The following is a 20489-nucleotide window of genomic DNA, read 5'->3' as shown; positions in this document are numbered from 1 at the left end:
GAAGGCACGGGTGGTCAATCCCCATTGGCTGAGCCAGTCGCCACCCAGCCCAGCCAGCCAATAGCAACGGCCTGGGCCTGTCTCCAACGGGCCTTACTGCTCCAGTTACATAAGCAAGGTAATTATATCATCAATCACGTTTCAATTATAAAGTTGGGATTGTTTATAACTGTGAGGCCTCCAGGCCAGCTGTGGGCCACCACACTCCACCAGTATTTATTTTAGGTGCAGTTAGAACCAGCTAAAAGATGCCTGAACTCCAAAGAACACACTGAACCCCCAAACCTCCCAGAGATGTCTTCTGTTCCACTTAGGCTCTGACAGCCCCTTATTCAAAACTGGCCCAAAGGACCTAGTTATAAACTAGTTAGTTGTAATTCCAAATCTATCCCAGGAAATGAGGCACTGGCAAACCTGCTGTCAAAGACAGAGAGGATGTTCCACCATGCCTGAAGCAAGACACACTCTCAGATACCTGACATTATCAGTGATCAGACCACAAATGGACAAAAACACATCACACCAGAAAACATCCAGCAGGTTTCAACACGAAGCTAAATTAAAGAACTTTCATCACCATAATAGGTTAAAAGCTGAATCAGACATTATCCTAGCAAATCAAATGGGTACCTAAGCAAGGCTAGGTTTGGTGATGTAAAAATCTAACTTCCTGTAGTATTTACAGGGTGATCTTTCCCAAAAGCTACTGGTGGTTTTGCATTCCAAACAATTGGTTTGGCCAGAAAGTTACTGGGATCAGGAAAACTTTCAGCTACAGCTTAATTTGAGAATAACATCAGTCTGGGAATGACATGCATTTACCAGATTGCATATGGCAGTGAAAATATTCTACATCATCAGTAGGAGCCGTAGGACAGCCCAAGGGAACAAGACTTAGATGTGCCAGTGAAAGAAACAGGCAGTAATGGTTAATAATGAGCGACATCTAAAATTCAGTCCTAGGCTAAGTCAAGAGTCCAAACGGTTTGGAAACTTTGTTATGAATTTGGATTATTCTGATAAAAAATTATGAACCAGAATGTAATTTTAGGGAGAGTAATTATGCATGGTTAGAATTCAGAAGTAGTTAAAAAAATGTCATATGTGTCTTGTCTGAAGAAATTACCTTCCATCCACTGCTAGTTATCTCACATTTTCAGAAACATGCAAGCTAAGCTAAAAGAAGTGGACAAGAACACCACAAAGCATATGAATCAAACCCATACAAGCATGGACAGCCTAAGGAGGAATTTAAGGATTATAGAAGATCAATTTCAGGACACGGTTAAATGCAGCTACATAATGCCAAAGCCATGGTCTTCCTGCAGTCCAACTCTGCAATTTACATCCTTATCAAAGACTGTTAATACCCCTGTGGATTCACTGTCTATAAATTACCCATGGTTAGAATTAATTTGTCTGAAGCAGATCCAATCACCATTCCTGTGTAAACTCCACCAGATTTCCCAGAATTGCTCCATATAAATTAATATATTCTTGGTAATGCAGTTTTGTATTCAAAAATGTTCACCCCGGAGTTTAAAGACTCATCTATTTAAAGTACTTCGGTGGGATCAGCAGATTATTTCTAATGAGATAAATGATCATCTGTGATCAACCCAGTTGGAATTAGTGAGACAAATTGTGGTTTTAATGACAGAAGAGAAAGACCAGGAGTCCATTGTGACCTTGGATGTGTTCAGATCAATTAGTCACTCTATGCCATTCTGGAATGATTGTTTGAGGATGGAATGTCTTATTAGATTGCTCTGAACTCTGTATGAAAATGGACTTTCTCTTCCTTCTGATCGGAGCAGAAATTTTCTATAACCACTAATAATCAAGGTGGAAAAAACCTCCTTTTTGTGTCTATATCTTGCTAAAAGTTCTCAAAAGTCATTTGTCTTCAGGACTAGGATTTTTAGAGAGCAACTATAAAATCAAGAGAATATTATTACAGAGATTTAAGGTATTGAAACAGGACCATAAATACAGACTAAAGCAGATGGCATAATTAGATTAAAGGAACTGTTTACTTTGGCAGGTACTCTGAATTCCCCATATTCCTTCAGGAGCTCCTGAGTTTCTTCTGCTGATTCCCCTGTGGAGTTGTGAGTAGAGAGGTAATATTCGCCTGTTTCTTGGATCCAGTCTAAGGCCTGTGAATATCAAAAACACCAAAGCAAAAACAAAATAAACAGTTTTTGTATTTCAAGAACTAATCCTCTGACAAAAAAAACAAACAAACCTGCCAGACAAAGAATATCAAATGCATTGGGACTTAATACCCTGTATACTAAAACACTGTCTAGGAACACATAAAAAGAATAAAATAATGAAAGTGGGTGGGAAAGGATACAAAGTGGTACTCTGTTTCCTAGGACAAAAAAGAGTGTAGGGAATTCTACCTAAAGAAGCTGCAGGGAAAACAGTTCTCTCATTCAGGAACAGCTCAATAAAACAAGTTTGCTCTTATATTTACTTTCAAACAAATGAACAAGTACAGAAATTAATCTGAGGTGAGAAAAATAGTGAATCTTGTTGTTGGGTTTTGAAATTGTCTTAAGTTGTTTTAAAACCTATATTGGCCACGTTTTCAAAAGTAAGAGTGTTTAAACACAACTTGAGATTGCCACAGGAGCCCCACACAGAGGTGTTACATGGAGATTTTACACATTGCCAGGACGGAAGGACAAGGTGGGGTTTTCACACTACCTGCTTGGCACTGCGCTCAAAGACAACATATTGCTGGCACTGATCTAATCTCCTCTTCTTCAGGGTCCAGAAGTGAAGGACCCGATTCTCCCTCTGCAACAGCTCGCTCAGAATGGCTGTAGGGAAAAGGAAAACACCTGCATCACTAGGGATTCCTTGAGTGCATTCGGAAATAAGCTATGAAACAATGAATTGAATCACTTTGCCTGGACCTTGTTCCCAAAAGCAGAGAGCCCAAAATCACACTTCTTAAAAACAAGCATTGATTCAAAGGGGCTGCTTCAAATAACCCTCAGACCCAAAACCAAACCCTCAGACCGCATCCACAGGAAACCACCACAAAGCGCGCATAGTTGTGGAGTGATCTGGTAAAGGAAATGATGCTAGAACAGAGTTTGCCTTCTGAGCACATTCACAGACTGTAGGAGGAGCACACTGCAGAGGGGGAGGCAAACCAGACCTTCAGTACTCTGGTGCACCAACCTTTGACCTGCTGCTCAGGCCCTCTGGTGTGGCTCGCCACTCCGGGCATGCTGACGTTGTTCCTGTGGATGTACTTGAGGAACACCTCGGCGTTCCTCCGGGCCAGGGTACAGGCCTAGGAAGAACAACCCCCAACAAAAAGAATCAGTAAAGATGAGCAAAGAAAGCAAAGGGGACCAAGGGAGTTCTTGCTTATACCACAAGGAGTTCTCTTTCATCTGAGAAGATAAGAATTTCAGCTAAGAGTCAATAAACTCAGCTAATAAACTAACAGTCTCACAGATGTATTAAAACATGAGTAATATTTAATATAGTGGCTAATTTTAAGGCAAAGTAATAAAACAACTGCTTGTTAAGAACTAGCACCTCACACATTTTCTGTCTAATGAAATCTAACCCATCTCTCAAGAAAAGTACTCATTGTTTCAAAAAATGTAAAAATCTAGAGGTGTAATTTCTTAAGCCTTGACTGCAAGTGTAGTTTCATGTTGTGTATCTGTTTTAGTGGCACGTGAGAGGCTGGCTGACATTTCATTTTTCAGCCTGGGAGATCCCTGGTTCTTCCAAAGCAGCACCTGGAAGAAATCTCTGTTTCCATCCTAGTGCTGCTTTGCAGAGACAAAATTGCTTCAATTACTATTAGTTCTTCAGTTATTGGCTTGGAGGACAAAATTTGAAACGCTGGATGGTTTGTACAAGCCAACACCAAAATGATGTATAATACCTGTCATTTATAGTGCAATTTTAAGAACTGAACTTTGAACCAGCACAACTAACATCCTGCAAGCACAAACACCACCTAATTGGTCTTGATGGCATTTCTCTGAGATATGTATGGATAATAATGCTCATTACCCCTGCTATAACAAAGTAAAACTGGCCTAGGGTTTATACAGCCAGCCAGTAGCTGAACTGGAATTATACAGCAGAGCCTCCTCTCAAATTTACCAACACTGCTCTAAATTGTCTACTTAATGGAGACTTTTCCTGATTCATTAGAGAACTAAAATTAGACCTTGAGAAAAGCCTCCTTCTGTTCCAGATGTTTGCTGATCAGAGGGATGACATGGTCTATCTCAGCTGCTGGTCCAAGTTTATCTCGGCCTCCACACCAGTCTTCATCCCGTCTGTATTCCTGCTCCAAACTCTCTAAAACGCTGCACACCTGAAAGATGTCCATAGCACAGCAATTCAGTTAGCCACAATCATAACCAGGAGTAGAACATTCAGTACAAGTCTATGACCAATGACATTTCATTTTTTTACTATGGGCCACAGCATGGTATAAACTGGGTATAAAACAGAATGATCTAGGTGTTTTTCTTACCCATAGGGATCTTTATTATTTGGGATACAATTTATCTGGTTTAAGGTTGATAAATCATTCTTCTCTTCTAATGAATAATGGGAGGAAGCACAAAAGGCTGAATTAAGGAAGGCTCAGTCCAGCCCCAGTGAATGATTCAGGAAACAATCCCTATTCCAGAACATGTTTAAATCCTACTCAAGTCAAGGGACTTAACACATACTTAAAGAAAAGCACAGGCTTAAATACTTTCCTGAAACAAAGTCTGAAGCTGGAACTAATTCTCTTCAGCTGCATTTTAGTTGCTCCCCATACAGATTTTTTAAAGGCTGATGGAAACCAATAAACTTTAAATCAGGGTCACAATCTAGCTGGATGCAGGTCTCACACACACATGTTCTGTCTTGGTAGAATAGTAGAACAATGGAAATGTGGTAAATAAACCACTGGAAATTAGGCATTTGCCTCAGACAAGGCTGAGTCTTTTATGTTGCAGATCCTGAGAATATTCTCAGTGGCCTGTGCAGACACAGCAAAAGTTTCCCAGTACACTTGGAACTTTCTTCTTCTTTCACAGAGGGTTCTTCCTACAGACTCTAGAGCTGAGATGACCCAGTCAGCTATTGTTGGGATCCAGGCAGCAATGTCCATCATCTTCTTGCTCACTCTTGCAGCTTTAGTATGAACACAGTTGTAATTCAGGGGACCCCACGTGATTAAGAGCACAGTCTGGAGTAGACTCCAGAATTACTCCCCAATCATTCCCACTATCACAGGCCATTTTCATATAACTCTGATCAACAGCACATTGAAGTCCACTTTTAAGTCCACTTTAAAACTAAGGTGAGCTGATAACTGATCCTGCTGCCAGGCTTATTCACTATGCATTATGCAAGGACCTCATGCACTTGGCAATCTGAAATCATCTTCTTGCTTGGATGCAAACCAGTGTTCAGCCTCAATCTAGTGAAGAGCAAGTGCTTCATGTGTTATTTAGGCACAGAAAAACATTTCCATTTTACTTCTTGAAAACCTTGACATTCTATTGGACTTCGGTGGCTTAAAGAATGAAAATAAATGGACTGCCTGGGATTCACATATTTCCAGAAAGAATTGTCCCTGCACAGGCAAATACCGTTTTTCTTTTAGGGTGATGAGAGAAGTGAATATAAAATAGGCTGTCAATGAAGTCAGAGAGAAACTGGGTTATTTGAAATCCGGGGTTTCACCACTAATATCAAGAACATAATATACTTGGGGAAGACAGGCATGAAAAAGTTTGGCTGCATGTGACACTCTCCTTAGACACACTGTTCTTTTAGCTCCTTTTTCTAGATATTCAGAGCATTCAGGATCCAGTAAATTATTCACTCCACTGTCAAGCAGTCAGGGAGCAGACCCTTAAGGACTGTAGATCAGCTGTGCAGCCCAAGAGAAGATGACAGGCTTGCAGCATGAGTTCATGAGCATTCAAAGACTGAACGATTTTTGCCCTACACATTTGCTGAATAGACACAACCAATGAATGAACTGGTGGGTGCTGCAGTATGCTTATCTGAGACTTGGAAACAGCAAGAGATTGAACTGATAAATTACTGGCAGTGCATATTTTGGCCAGCACATTTAACTGCCTAAAGCTCTAATGAATCCCCTAACAGTTTTCATTTCTCACACTCCTCTATCAGTAGTAATTCATTTTGGTCTTGAATCCATCAGGGACTGTAAATCTGTTTGAAACTCTTCTCAGCGAAATATATTAATTATAAGGAATGAATTCCTCTTAAACTGTCTTAAAAATACATTAAACAACTTACACCAAAAAGTGGCCCAAGGATCATCTACAGCCTCCAAGTTAAGGAAAAGTACACTCCTTCCCTAATGAATTATCTAGCTGTGTTAAAAATCTTCCCCTGTCTGGTTCTCTAATTGAGGATCTCACTGTGTGGCAATAACAATAGAAAATGTCCTGGCAATCACTGCTGCCTTTTGTGTAAAACCACAGGTTCCTGCAGTGTCCCTGCTAACACCAACTGCCTGGCTGCAGTAATTGACATCAGGCTGGGCTGCTCGAGTAGCCACACTGTGACACTAATTCTCACTGACTACAGTATAAAGGGCACCTGCTTGTGCAAGGGATGAATAATCCCACCCTGCCAGCAGCCAACTGGAATGTGTTTTGCAATTCATGAACACCTGGAATGAAGTAGAGTTGTGTTAGCATATAATGGGTTCCTGCTGTAATTATCTGTGTTGCAGGTGGATTTAAGAAAAATCCCTTCCAATCTTGGCATCTTTTTTTGGCATGGTTGTATTTAAGTACTAGTGAAAACATTGGCTCACAAAGTAACAATAAATTAATTGCAAGCAGTTCTCAAGGAAAAGAAGACTTACATTCCTCAAAACTAAGTATCATGAGAACTTGAAACTAAAGTGGTGGGATTTCAAAAATTATTCCTGTTTGAAAGGTGAAAATTGAAAAAAAAAACCCCAAAAAATAGCACCTTCATAAATTACATTGCTACACTGAAAACTTTAGGATGAAAGTTACTAAAAACTTCATGCTGCTATTTGTCTTTTTTTGGGGAGGCAGGGAGGATGTTATGTTTTGTTTGGTTTGAGTTTCGGTTCTTTTTGGTGTTACAATACTTGTGAAAAAAAGAATTTTTACTGATTCAGACTTGGCTTAGTATGGCCCAGAAATGACAGTGTCCAGCTCACCTGCTCAGAGGTTTTATAAAAGGCCACCGAGGCATTGACAAGTTTGAGCCTGTCCTCCATCTTCAGCATCAGCTGCTGCCAGTGCAGGGCCACCTTCTCGGCACATTCTCTGATGGCATCGGCATCGTAATGTCCAGCCTGCAGCAACACTTCGGCCTTCTGCTGGACCTGCAGGGCACTCTGGTGTGTCTTCTGTAAGGAAGTGGCATGAAAGAGGGACTGTGTATGAGGGGAGGAAAGAGAGGTTGTACAGATGTGCCAGATATATGATAGAAAGGTGAAGCGAGGCGTGAGCATGGGGATGCGAGAGAGTGAAACATTTTCAGAGTTACCTTCGGTTAACAGTCACTTTCTGCAAAGCATCTTAGTTTCAGTTATTGACACACATTTGCAACATGTTAATAAAGCTTGGAACATGTAAGCACTGCTAAGATGGGTTGGCTATGCTGGTCAGCTCCTGCCCCTTGGGCAGTAACACAGGGTGGGGTTCCCAGGGGTCTGTTCTGAGAGCCTGGTGCAGGCAGCTCTTGTGCTGAGCTCTCAGCCAGCCTCAGCGCTGACTGCACCCCACACTGCCTGCAGCCCAAAAGCAAACTCTAAACAGTTGGCAAACTGCAGGCCTGATCATCCTAATTTGGCTCTCACCAGGCAGTTTACCTGGCATCAGCAGCTTTACTAGTGCAGTTGTTCAAAACATCAATCCCAGAAAACATGAAGATGTCTTACTAAAGGGCATGAACTTCATCACAAGTAGCAGCCCCTACAAGATGCATTTCTCAAAGTCAGCTCATGCACACTGGAGATTAGATTTATGCTCTTACCTTTAAGGTCAGAGCTGGGGAGAGACAAACCACTGCCTCCACCATTCCCCAGTTTGCTCAGTAGCCACTTTACAGGCAGGACTGAGTTACCTGGCCCATTCTCAGCCTATACCAGCTCCCCTCAGTTCCCAAGTGGTGGCTATGTCTTCCTCTGTGGGCTGCTAAAATAGCCCCCATCCCTTCACACCTCCTGAGTAACTGTGTTCATACATGGTTAAGTCCAGTATTTTATTTTAATCTTCTGAACAGAAGCCCTAAAATCTCTCAGACTCCTCTGTGCTATGTCCCATTTATAACTGCTGCTGACAAATTCTCATGTGATAGTTGTATGATCTAAGCCATGAACCTGGAAAAAAGCTTGAAATCATCTGCTAATACACTGATGAATAATATAATGTAGAGAAAGCTACTAGGAAACAAAAAGGATTAATACTTTGCAGAAACTTAGAAAGATGTTAAAGAACAACTGGTAAAATTTAATATCCAGTTGCTTTACTGATGTCAGAATTGTAATACTTGTTTGAAATAGACTTTGAAGGATTTCAACTGAAAATCAATTCCACATCTAGAATGCTTTTAGAGAAGAATCTGCTTTGTGTGTTTTGCTGATCTTTCCCATATAGAGCTTTAAATACTTTAAATATTTAATCTAGTGTTTTTTCTTTCTGAAACTTATTTTCCCCTTACTGTGGTGTAACCCTCTTCTCCCTCTGCAATTTGCATTTACCACCAAATGCAAGCACTTCCCCAATGTCAGAAGCTGGGATAACTCAGCCGGTGGTTGTCTTCCTCCCCACTGCTGTCTGGGGGTAGCTGCCAAGATGTGGTCAGCACAGCTTGGTACCAACCAGCTCCACAGAACTGATAAAAAACTTCTTCCTTTTCCTTTAGGAGCTGCAACAGCTGTTCCTTCCTTACTCTGAGCAGAGCTGGATCAAAATAAGTCATCAGCTGAGATTTAAACTCTATCCTTATTAGCATCACAGTGATGTATATTGACTGACTTCAAGTTTACCAGGAGACATCCCTTCCTCTTCCCCCCACCCTCAATCAGGCAACTCTTCAAATCTCCATACTTGCAGAATTTAAAGGCTGGTTTAGTTTTCAAGTATATGAATATTTTTCAGCTGTTCTTTTCTCTGTAAAAAGTTAACAATTAATATTATCTGGGAAGCAGACACACCTTTTAAGCCAGAACAGGAAAAAGCAATGCTAGAAAGCAACCTCTCTAGAAACTGATGTGAGCACACCCTGTTAGTATAAATAACAGAGATTCACGAAGCACTGAGCTTAATTAGGAATCTTTTAGTGCCCTGCTCAGGGCAGACCTTAGCCCTTCACTACCCTCTCAATCAAAGGAAAGCTGGTCAGAGCAGGGGCTCTTCCTCCCAGCCCTGTCAGTGAAGCAAATGGGCTGGCTCACAATCAGTTTCCCATGGCCAGGTTAAAGATGTGTTGTTACTCCAGAGCAAGAAGGGGGAAAAGCAGTTTAGGAGTCAATTCTTAAAATTTTCCCCTCTTGCCTCTTCGTCAAAGTTATTTGAGGATGAGGGTTGGAATGAGTTTCTTTTCTGGTGTTCATGAAAAGAAAGCTGAATGAAAGATACTGGATCATGCTCTCACGCATTTAGTGCGAGAGCATTATCCAGTAAAAAAATATTCACAAATGAATGCTGTGGAATGACCTGAAAAATGTGGATGGGGAAAGACACTGACTTGACAAACTTTTCCCATTGCAGATCACTTTATGAATTTTAATGTTATTAATTTTTTATCAAAGAAATTATCAGGAGATGCCTGAGTGTCATTTCCATGAATGGAGAAGCTGATATCTGGCAGCAGAAGAATTAGCTGCAGGTAATAAATAATTTGTTCCACTGTTAGCCTCTGGCTTCATTATGAGTTTAGTGATAAGTTGATTTTCTAAAGCCTCCATTCCTCCCCTTCCTTCAAGAAAGCAACAATTGATGCCCATGAGAACTTTTTGTCTGCTGTACACCTGGGAAGGAGAAACAAAGTTAACTTGTTGGTGTTACCTCTATTGCCAGCTGGAACTGCTCGTGCTCTCGCTGGAGCTGCTCAGCCTCCGAGAGAGAGCTGGCATTGACAAGGCTCGCATTGAGCATCGACTCCCCATTCCTGATCCAGCCAAGCACCTGCAAACAAAGGATGTGCTTATTGAAAGGTTGCTTCAGTACTAGGGTCGATGCAGTCACCTATCAGAAAATGCTTCAGCCCGGCTGAACAACGAGTGCGGTCTTCGGCTGAATCAATGAGCAGAAAGAAATCCTAGCATAAGGTCTTAATGACACACAGTTTTAGGAGGCAAAGATCTTATTGAAAAAGTTATTGCTTGAAGAATTGAACTCACTTTACAAGTATATTTGGATAGCAAAGAGTACTCATTTTCAAGGTTTGGTCACAAAAATGAATGGGCCCCTATGCAAATACCCCAGGGCAAAACTACAAAGCATAATGGGGGAGAATTGAATTTAAACATATTTTCAAATTTCTGACTGGAATCATAGATGTTGCAACTCCTTTCTACTTCACTTGCCTGTGTGTCTTTCACAAAACTCTGAGCTTAGGGGAAAAGAGAGAGAGGACACAGTTGAATTCATTTGGCATGGAGTTTAGATGCAGTTAGAGTTTCCACCTGCACAGAGAGCTAGGAAAAAATGTCAAATCTTGCATTTTGTATTTAATCAAGAGGCTTTCCTTCAGACATGTTAAAATAATCTGCAGACATGTAATCTATGCTGTAATGACTGCAGAATCTCATCCTAAATGTACATAATTAATCCATCAAGTTTGTACTCACTCATTAAAGCAGCAAAATTTTCTGCTATTTTAAGACATGTGTTTAGGAAATTAGCACCCAGAACAGACATGCAAGTTCTTCCCTGTGCTGTCTCAAAGCCTTTTTCTCTACCTGTGGAGGTATCAAGTTAGTCCAGTAAAGCCACAAAGTTGATGAGTCCTGTTCAGAGATGCACAGGAAATCCTGACTGCTAAATCACTGCCCTAAATTTAGCTCATGATTTCCAAAATTGACTGTGCTGCAATAGTCTACAAAGCAATTTCCCTTTTGTACTATCATTTTCTACAAGTGATCCATTAAATTGCCTGGAGGAAACAGTGATTTTTTGTTGCTTTGTTTTTCATCCCTACACCATGCATCACCCTACTTAGTGCCATCCAGTTCCCTGCAGGCTAAAAAATTAGTTTTCCCTAGGAGAAAAAAGGGAGATATCTATACATGTAGCTGACCCTAATTTGTAGAAAATTACATTCTGCTCAGTACAACAGTGTGGAAGATTTAATTTCATTTGTTTCTCTTTCATCAGCAGGTATAATTGTTCCTGTGGGAAATAAATCACATGTTTAAAGGAAAAGCAGTTGAGTTATCATGGAAATTGTATTGTCTGTCATTTTCTATAATCCATCAGACTTGAACCCTGCATTATTACCAACTACATGGTACCAAACTCTGAAGTTAACCAAAGAATCACTATACCTGGGAAAGGCTTGAATTGAGGACATCATGAGACATGCTTCCATGTTTTACATACTGCAATACACCCTGCCTTGGACCATTTGGAATGTAGAAAATACTGAGTGTTTAAGCAAAAAATACGGCACTTTTTTCCTCTGTGGAACAGCTTTCATTTCAGTTGATTTTTTCATAAACTGCCACAGACAGTTTGACACAGATTTCACACAAATATCTGAGCCTCCAAATAGTGAAACATCAGAAAAAAAATATATGGAAACTCAGTCTTAAAACAAAGTAACTTGATTAGGAAGAGAGACCACACAACGAGTCTAGCACGTTTTCTCTTGTGTTAACAACACGTATTCATCCCTCTGTACAAGTGTCTTGCAGACTCAAATTATCCAGGGGAAAGCAGTTTAGGTGGACTGATGGATTTCATGTGCTAGAAGTGCTGCCAGCACCGCTCCTAACCAAGGCTGCTGCCACCCCTGAGTAGCTGCCCCCTCTCCTTCCCCAGAGCGTGGGGTCAGACACCCATTCTGGGGTTTCTACAATCCCTTTTTCAGGCCCAAGGAACAGTCAAGCACTAGCAAATTTTACTTGGAAGCATTTACACAGTGACCCCTTTCTAATTCCAGAAGTCTGGCATGTAAATGTTAGAGCCTCATCTGGGATTTGCATCAGCTGTTTTCATAGTAATGTTTCTCTCTTACTTGTTTTGTTTACATACAGTAAGGAAAAAAAATTCAGTTGCACAACCAAAGCTTCTTAAGCCTAAGTTCAAAACCCTTGCAGAGACATTCCTCATGTCTCTGGTTTAGAAAAGGGAACAGGCATTTACACATCTGTATCTGGTTTACAAGACCTGCTCACAAATTGACTCCTACTCATATAGTGCTTAATATCCTTTCATTAAAATATGTAGAAAAGCTCCTAATACAGCACCAAGGCATTTCTATGATCATTTCCTGTATTAATAGGTTCACCATTTTTTAGCAATGTGCAGACAGGCCAACCCAAAAAGATAGTTTTAAACAGACATTTCCTACAAATTGCAGGTTTTATTAGCTTTGTAGAAGCAGTGCTTAAATAATTCTGGAGTCAAATAAATCTTCAAAGACTTTCTTATACATCCTAACAATTTTTTATAACAGAGAAGCAGAAACACTTTTATAGGATCTTATATAAAATCCACTTGTCACTGGAGAACAGTTTTACTGCAAGGCATAGGTTGTTTAACAGAGCAACCACCACAACTCTGAAACAACTCCCACCTTTGACTCCAATCTGCTTTAGAGAGGCTATGCTCCTGTACAGGGATTCTCTGTAATAAAATAAGAGTACCAAATTCTTCTAAAACTCCTAATTTCTTCCCTGGAACTCTGCCACCTTCACTGAGCACAGAGTCAGACTCTACAGGAAAAATAAAGCTTGAGGCACCCCATGTTCAGCCATCCTTAAGAAATGAGAGCTCTGTACCATGCAGTGCTTTTGCCTACTGCTCAGTTTAGTCAGAATGCCTTCCTTCATGTTTCTAAAGAAGACTTAAGGCCTTGCTATGGATACCTGTCCAGTCAGATAAAAAAGGATTTTTAAGTTTAAAAGACCAAACAATCTAAAGCATTTTTTTTTTCACACCTCCAGATCCTTTGCAGCTTCCTTCAGAAGCTTTTACTAACACAGACACAGCCATCAAGGACAGCTTCTGGTAATTTTAACCATGTTAAAACTGCATCGGTTTTCCAGGAGCTTTTTTGACATTAGGTTAGTAAAAAAACCCCAGCTACATTCAGTGTCTCTCAAATGACTAGTTCCCATCATCCCTTGGGCATATGTATTTTGAAGCAAATCTAATGCTTCAAACAGCAAAAATAGATGGATAACAGGCACATCAAAAGGATTAAATATACTTCAAAACAACCTGGAAAGCAAGTATAGTGGGACACCTTGAGGATATCTTGGAGCAAATTAGGTCAAGTTCAACACTTATTAAAAAAAAAAAAAGCCCAAACCATACAAAGATAAATTAAGGGGATAGGGAAGCCAAACAGCTGCAGGCACAGCATTAGAGTTTGTTTTTTTAAAACTGATTTCCACAAATCTATTCTGCTATTACCTTCACGTAAGCAGTACAAGCTCTATAGTGTCTGTCAGAAATGAGTAGGATCTAAATCAGGGAAAATCAGGCTTGGGCAGAATTTTTCTAAATAACAAAGGCCTTGTGAATTACTGATCTTTACTATTTCTGCTCTAAAGCAGTTCACAGAACATCTCATTTGGAACTGTTCCACTTTAATGGCCTCAAACTTCAATTCATTGTCTTGGCATTCAAACCTTGGTGCATATGATATAAAACAGAAATCTCTGGTAAATGAAACTTAAATAGATAGAGACAGTTAAAAGACTTTTTATTTCCATGAGCCATTATATCAAAATGCAAACACATGTACATGTAGCAGCTTTGACCAATTTTACTCTGTCAGCAGAACTTAACACAGCTCTAGGAGGTGTCTTGAAACAACCACATCTCAACTCATTCACAAGAGAAAGAGCAAGTTGGTAATGAGCTCATCCATCCTCTCAGATGCACTAAACTGAAAGTGAAGGAAACCTGGACTAGACTGGAGATGAACTACAAGCCAAAATCAATACATTTCCCAATTTCACTAAGTGGTTGGGAATATGACTCATCTACAGGAAACCAAATAGATAGGACACAGAAATATTTTAACTTGTCTCTTTCTAAGGAAGAGCTGTGGTAATTTGTAGGTTAACAAGCAAAGGGGTGCTTAGCATTCAGCTGAACAAATATAATATTTTTTCACTACTGGTGTGCTGAGAGGTCACATAATAACAAAGGTTCTGATGGTCCCAAGCTCTGTTAAGGAAATACTAATTCAAGGCAGCTGTTCTCTCACAGTAAGTATTAGCTCAGCACTATAACCACTTCCTTTGGGTAGATTTCAGTTGTAAAATAGTTAAGGACCAGCAGATATTTGATAATAAGGTAAATAACATCAGCTACCTGCAGATAGTGCTGCACTGTCACTGAATGGCTGCAGGAGCAGCCACAGGGCTGACTGCACTTCAGCTCAGGCAAGTGGGCAACCTGCTTCTTTAGCCTTTCTGCTACACCTGTAACGCCTCTCTCCTTTCTGTCATATGTTAAAATGGCTCTGCTTAGTCAGAAACCTATCACATACACTCCAAGCTTAGCTAAGCTGTGTATAAGAAACTTCAGGAACCTATAGAAAAGGAAGCATATACTTCATAATCATGTTAAGATGGTGATTATAAATATCATAGTGTATTTCTGGGTTTAGCTTGGTTTGTTTTCTTCTTCTTTTAGAAAAAAGCTAAGCAGTCTACAGAGCCCCAGGACTTCATGAGGAGCTGATCTTCAATAACCACAAATGCAAAATGACCATATTTTAAAAATAATAATTAGGAGAGTTCTATGCTACTTTTAGGTAGAGTTGCACAATATTCACATCAAAGCAGACTTTGAAAGAAAATGTATGCACTGCTGTTAGTGCTGCCACTTTTCTGAGTGTGAAGGATTGTTTTTTTTTCCAACAATGATAAAGCAATTTAGTTATTCTGTCTTCAAAAGTGAATATTTGTGATCATATGTACTGAGCATTCAGAGAGTGTGTGTATGTGTACAAGTAAACAAATGAGCAGTATCTTTCATGAACACCTTGCAGTATTTGGACGCTCCTCCCAACACCACCCCCCAACACACCTATTTGTATAGGTAAAACAGAAAACTGAATATTTCAGATGTCTAGAGTAACATTCTTTGTTCAAGACCATTCAATTAAAAGACAGACATACACTAGAGTGTGACGCCATCTATGGGCTAGGAAGCAGGGAGTGTAATGTTATCCTGTGCAGCAAAGGAAAACAAAGAAACATGAGGCATCCAACTTAAATATTAGGGAAAACCAAGGGAGGCAGAACATGACTGCCTATGCTATTTAAATGAAATTTAAAAGAAAGGCAGTGCAATAATACTAAGATGCCTGAACAAGGTTTGGGATCTAGAGACCATTGACAGAATTTTTTAAATCACCAGGTGTTAAAGTTTCCTTCAAGACAACAGATGTATTGCAATAAATGAAAAGGTGAAACTACCATAATGTCATACTTAGGCCTCACAGCCCAGTTTCCTTTCCTTTGGGCCTGTTCTCCACCTCAGCTTAAGTCTGGGTCACAAATCAAAGAATTATATTCCCAGAACACTTGGAGTTTGAGGCCATTTCTCCAGTTGAGCAGCTTTGTGGTCAGTTCTGCACGGCATTCCCAGAACTACTCATGAAGCCAAAACCATGCACACTTGGGAGAGCAGAACCCCTTCTTATTTGCAAAGGGCCATTCTGTAACCTGCCAGCACATCAAGTACTGTTAAAGAAAGGGGGATTTAGACTGCCCACCTTCCCTTTTTGCCAAGGGAAAAAAGGTTTTTCCCTTGGCAAACACTGGCTTAGCAGTGTGAATGTATGTAATAGCTGAAAACCCCCTCAAGCCTCTCATGTGTGGTTAAAAACTCTCACCTGCTTGACCTCAGCCTGGAGGTGCCGGAGCTGTAGGCACTGCTCTAACCTCTTGTGAGTTTGGTCAGCATTAAGCTCCAGCTCGTGCTGTTTCTCATGAAGGAATTCCAGCAGTTCTTGAACCTGTGTCGCAAGATCAATGTCTTTTTCACAGATCAGCTCAATGCCTGTAACATGCAGAGAGAGAGAGATCATGGCACTTACTTGAAATTTCAGTTTTGTGTAACTGTAAATTTCAAATTTTTTTGTCACCTAACACATTGATTTGCATCTGTCCAAGTAATTCTTTCCCACTTAACTTTCTCACGTGTAATATTTGGCTTTCCCAGCTCCCTAATCTTCATCACTACATTTTTCTGCAAAGTGGTGTTTCTCTGATGGTCATTGCTCATCTGACTCATCAGCATCTGGCCACTTGGACTGACTTAAGCACAGTCTTGCTAAAAACTTGCATGAACATCAAATTTTAAAAAAGACAGAAAAATCCTCCCTTTCTTAGGGTAACTAATAAACTTATACTTTAGAAATGCATGTGGGAAAGAAGACCTAGCAGAGAAAAGAGATAAGGAAAAAAATAGAAAAGTGAAATACAGGAAGTAAACCCTAGACACCAGATCTACAGTAATGTTTCAAGTGCAGGGAACTCTTGCTTCTCTGCAGGGAACAGAGAAAACTTTTTTCTATCTGGGTGCTTGTAGATTCATTAACAATGAATTAGTTGAAATCAGACTTTAGTTCATTCAGAATTATTCCACAGACTGACTTCTGTCCAATCCTCACACAGCAGACAGAAAGGGTCTCTTAGTACCACATTCCCCTCCCCTGCATCCTACATGAACTTGCTGACCCCTCAAAGGCCTGGTCTGATCTCATGGCCCTGACTTGATCAGGAGATTGAAACAGAGACTTCCTGAGGCCCTTCCCACCTCCTGAATGTTTTTGTGACTCTGTGAGCCTTGTGTGTAGTGGTCACATGAAATGCAGTGTCCAGTTTCACACCTTCCTTCTGGGTGACACCAATGTGATTGCCACGCTTGGTTCACTTAGGTTCCAGTGCAACTGGACAGTTTGGCCTGGAGGAGATGTGATGTCATCCCATGTTACTGCAGTCCCTGGGATTGCCAGCTAAGAAAGAACAAACTCCCCTTATTAAGGTCTACTGGAATTTTGCCATTGGCCTCGAAGCAGGGAGGATAAGGAGCCTAACATAAAAATAATGCAATTGCAGTAATGCCGAGAAATCACTGCACTTTCCTCCTAAGCCATTTGATTTCATGGAATAATACAGCATTAAAAAAGAAATGTGTTAATTAGAAGCTGCTGAAAAAAAAACTCTTGGACACTGTTTTTGAAAACAATTTAGAAAGCTGTCTTTACCTCCCTCTTTATCCTCCTCAGAGACTCATGACTTTGATTCAGCAGTATCTACACAGGACAGCACACAAAATAAATACGACCTTATTACTAACCCTATCCCTTTTTCTTGGTTTCTAGTTTTATCCAAAAAAGCACATGGGAATGCAAATGATTGGCTTATTCCCTTTCCCAGCCAAAACAAAACAGTTCCTTCATTACCAAATCAAGTGGAATGGCCTCTGGCTTCCCATTTAAAACTGGAAATTTAATATATGTTTCTATTCTTGGGAGTGAAGTTCTTTTCAATTGCCAGACACCAGGCATTGTCGCTGCAATTAGCCTGCATATGGTTCTGTATCCTGAGGACACGATGGGTTTTTGTATGCTTGACTTCCCCACACCTATTGGATATTAAATGCACAGCTTTCCCTCTCGCACACTCAGCTGGTGCAGTTCTGATCGCGCTAACTCATCAGCAGCAACCAGGGAACTGCCTGGGATGCCATCCAAGGGCAGTGTGTGCTCCCCATGATGAATGATCTGCCCTTTCCTGCTTGTCATATGTCACGCAGATTTATTCTGTGGGGCCAGCACATGCGGCGGGAGCGCTTTTTCTTCTCAAGCATTGGCTGGCAAAATAGAAAGCCTTGTTTCCCGAATAATTTAATACGTATTATCTTTACATTGTGTTTTGACAGCTAGAAAAGCACAGCTGACTTTCTGATAAAATGAACTTGGTTGCCATTTTTTTCTACTGCCTCAAACGGTGCAGCAGATGTCAAGTGAATGATATGGAATTGAAAATGTTTTTAAAAATCCTACAGGAAAGAGTACTGAGCCACACTAACTGGCATCCTGCAAAAACACACATTAGTGACACCTGAACTGCTTGCAGTGTGAGATACAATTCAGCCTAAGGAAGGGCTATTGCTTTTAACCTGTATAAAACTGTTCTGAAACTGCTTTAAAGATGCTTTAAGCTGAAATACTAAGAGCTTCTGATAGCAAAGTTTATATTCTCTTTTTTTTTGCAGTATAAACAACAGTTATAATTAACTAAAAAGGACATCACAAAGCAAATGAAATAGATTTCTGCTTCCCTTTTAAGCAATGCAACACTTGGAAAAGAGGTGAACAATGTTAGCTTGATGACCAGGAAGCAAAAGGCCTTTGAATTTTACATGTATCAGACAGGGACTGAATAAATGTTCCCAGCTTCAGCTCTACAGTGTATTTCAGGTTTGACTTAGAAGCAATTTGTGTAAGATATGAAAAGGAACTCTGTAAACCATAAGAGACCCCCAACTGGGGGCTCATTATGACAATGATATTGACAATGCAAGTGGACTTCATTAATCAAATAAATTTGCACAACCAATTAACCAGCTGTTAGAGTGTTCTGCTTTTAATGCCTAGAATCAGACTAACTAAGGTGCATGTGCTAATAAATTACCTGAACACATCATCACCACAGCTTGGGCCCAAGTGCTGAATCACTCCTGAATAATTATCCTAAACTTTTCAGTGGGAAATGGATTTCTCAGAAATGTCCAAGTTGTCACTTTTGGAAGCACCAGGATCCTTCAACATATTGAGTTAAGCATCCAAAAAAATCAATAACCATTTCTGAGAGCATATACCCACATATTTAGCTTTGCTATCAGCAGTAGAGCTAAAATCAAACAAGAAAAATAGCAGACAGGTTCCTTGAAATAAAAAGGGCTGGCTCATTAAAACTCTAGTCTTGTTGAGAATATTACTATAGTATTCTCTACATACAAATATGATTTCCTGATTGACACAAATTTTAGCAACAATTTGCAAGAGCTGCAAAATTTCATGAAATGCAACCTGACTTCCAATCTTACCCATTTCCTAACAAAACCAAACATTTATTTTAAAAATATTTATTCTGATGGAGAAAGCAGTCTAATCCAGGCTCACTTGCACATGCTGGAGTATTGGAAGGAATCACAGGAACATAACCCTGAGCTGGATGGAACTTTGGAAATACTGGGCTTGCAGAGATGCCTGATTGTATGGGTGCCCTCAATATCCCCAGAGTCTGACCTGCTGCATCACAGAACCACTGGATTTATTGTACCAGCATAACAATGTTCACAGGGATTTCCAGACACAGCCAAATAAGGGTCAGACATTTTGCATCAGACATGCAAAAATCATGGCTGAATGTCTAAAACATTCTTTTTCTACCTCCTCAAGGCTTCCAAGTGAAAAAGACATTATAAATGGCAGCACCTGAATGTAATTTCATCTGACAGACTTGCTAGCTTAAAGACCTCCAAGACAAACGACAGAGTGATCAAAATCAAGTCAGCTTCCTGTGTGGCATGTTGAAAAGAATAAAGCTCAAAGACAGTTATAGGGAAGGGAAGAAACTTGGTCAATTAAAGGTGGCTGGTTAGGTAGAATGGCTCTGGAAAATCACATTTTTTCTGGCTTTATCTTCTGTGGCTACAGCTGAGTTTTGATTGTAGCAGTGGTGGCAGTGTACAATAGGAAGCAGCAACAGCAGCTGATTTCCCAGAACCCCTGCAAGTGTTCAGCTCTGGCAGTTAAGAACAATCATCCCCTACCCGATGCACTGGGTGGCTATGATAAAGGATTCAGGAAGAGGGAGCAAAATTAAATCACTTTTTTATGAAGTATAATTGTTCGTTATTGAAAGAAGAATTAGTAGGCTCCCAAGTACTATCTTTCTCCCTTATTTTTCCATTCTCCCAACACTTAGCATTCCATGCACAGCAGACATGGCCATTACCTTTGATTAACTACAGTTACTCTACATCCCCATGGGACTTCTGCTTCCCTGCTTTAGGGAGCAGGATTTTTATCAGGCAGGCATCATAGAAAGTCATCTTAGAGAATCTTACGAAAACATTTTAAAAGTCAATTCATTGAGTTGCTAACCTTCTGTCAGAAATCCAAAAGAAGTTGTTTCTAACTTCTTGAAGAACACAGAATTTATTCAATTTTTTATTTTCTAAAAAACAGTCACTGAGGCTCCTGACTGTGAT

General features: G+C 40.2%; 1 protein-coding gene and 1 long non-coding RNA gene across 33 annotated transcripts in view; one reads left to right on the top strand and one right to left on the bottom strand.

The window, feature by feature from the left end:
* Positions 1-20489, bottom strand: part of KALRN (kalirin RhoGEF kinase) — a 501085-nt gene that overhangs the window by 144188 nt on the left and 336408 nt on the right. For 19 of the 32 annotated variants that reach the window (XR_015289279.1, XR_015289280.1, XM_086897864.1 and 16 more), the window contains exons 15-21: positions 16096-16262; positions 10080-10199; positions 7223-7441; positions 4214-4363; positions 3199-3313; positions 2716-2831; positions 2037-2159 (exon numbers count right to left, since the gene is read on the bottom strand). Coding sequence is in view for 30 of the 32 variants with exons in the window: in XM_086897864.1 (XP_086753990.1) it covers positions 2037-2159; positions 2716-2831; positions 3199-3313; positions 4214-4363; positions 7223-7441; positions 10080-10199; positions 16096-16262 (1010 nt within the window). In the remaining 2 variants the exon portion in view is untranslated. The remainder of the gene's footprint in view (positions 1-2036; positions 2160-2715; positions 2832-3198; positions 3314-4213; positions 4364-7222; positions 7442-10079; positions 10200-16095; positions 16263-20489) is intronic. The other 13 variants (XM_086897893.1, XM_086897867.1, XM_086897875.1 and 10 more) reach the window with 1 other exon arrangement.
* On the top strand, positions 31-11432 carry LOC111932257 (uncharacterized). The gene is made up of 4 exons (XR_002866036.2): positions 31-118; positions 2045-2123; positions 9824-9900; positions 9998-11432. It is a non-coding gene; the product is annotated as an uncharacterized LOC111932257 (long non-coding RNA).

The sequence above is a fragment of the Cyanistes caeruleus genome, chromosome 7, assembly GCF_971803275.1.
Source record: "Cyanistes caeruleus chromosome 7, bCyaCae1.hap1.1, whole genome shotgun sequence".
Taxonomy (NCBI): domain Eukaryota; kingdom Metazoa; phylum Chordata; class Aves; order Passeriformes; family Paridae; genus Cyanistes; species Cyanistes caeruleus.
The sequence above is the reverse complement of the archived record's forward strand: the minus strand, read 5'-3'. Positions and strand labels throughout refer to the sequence as shown.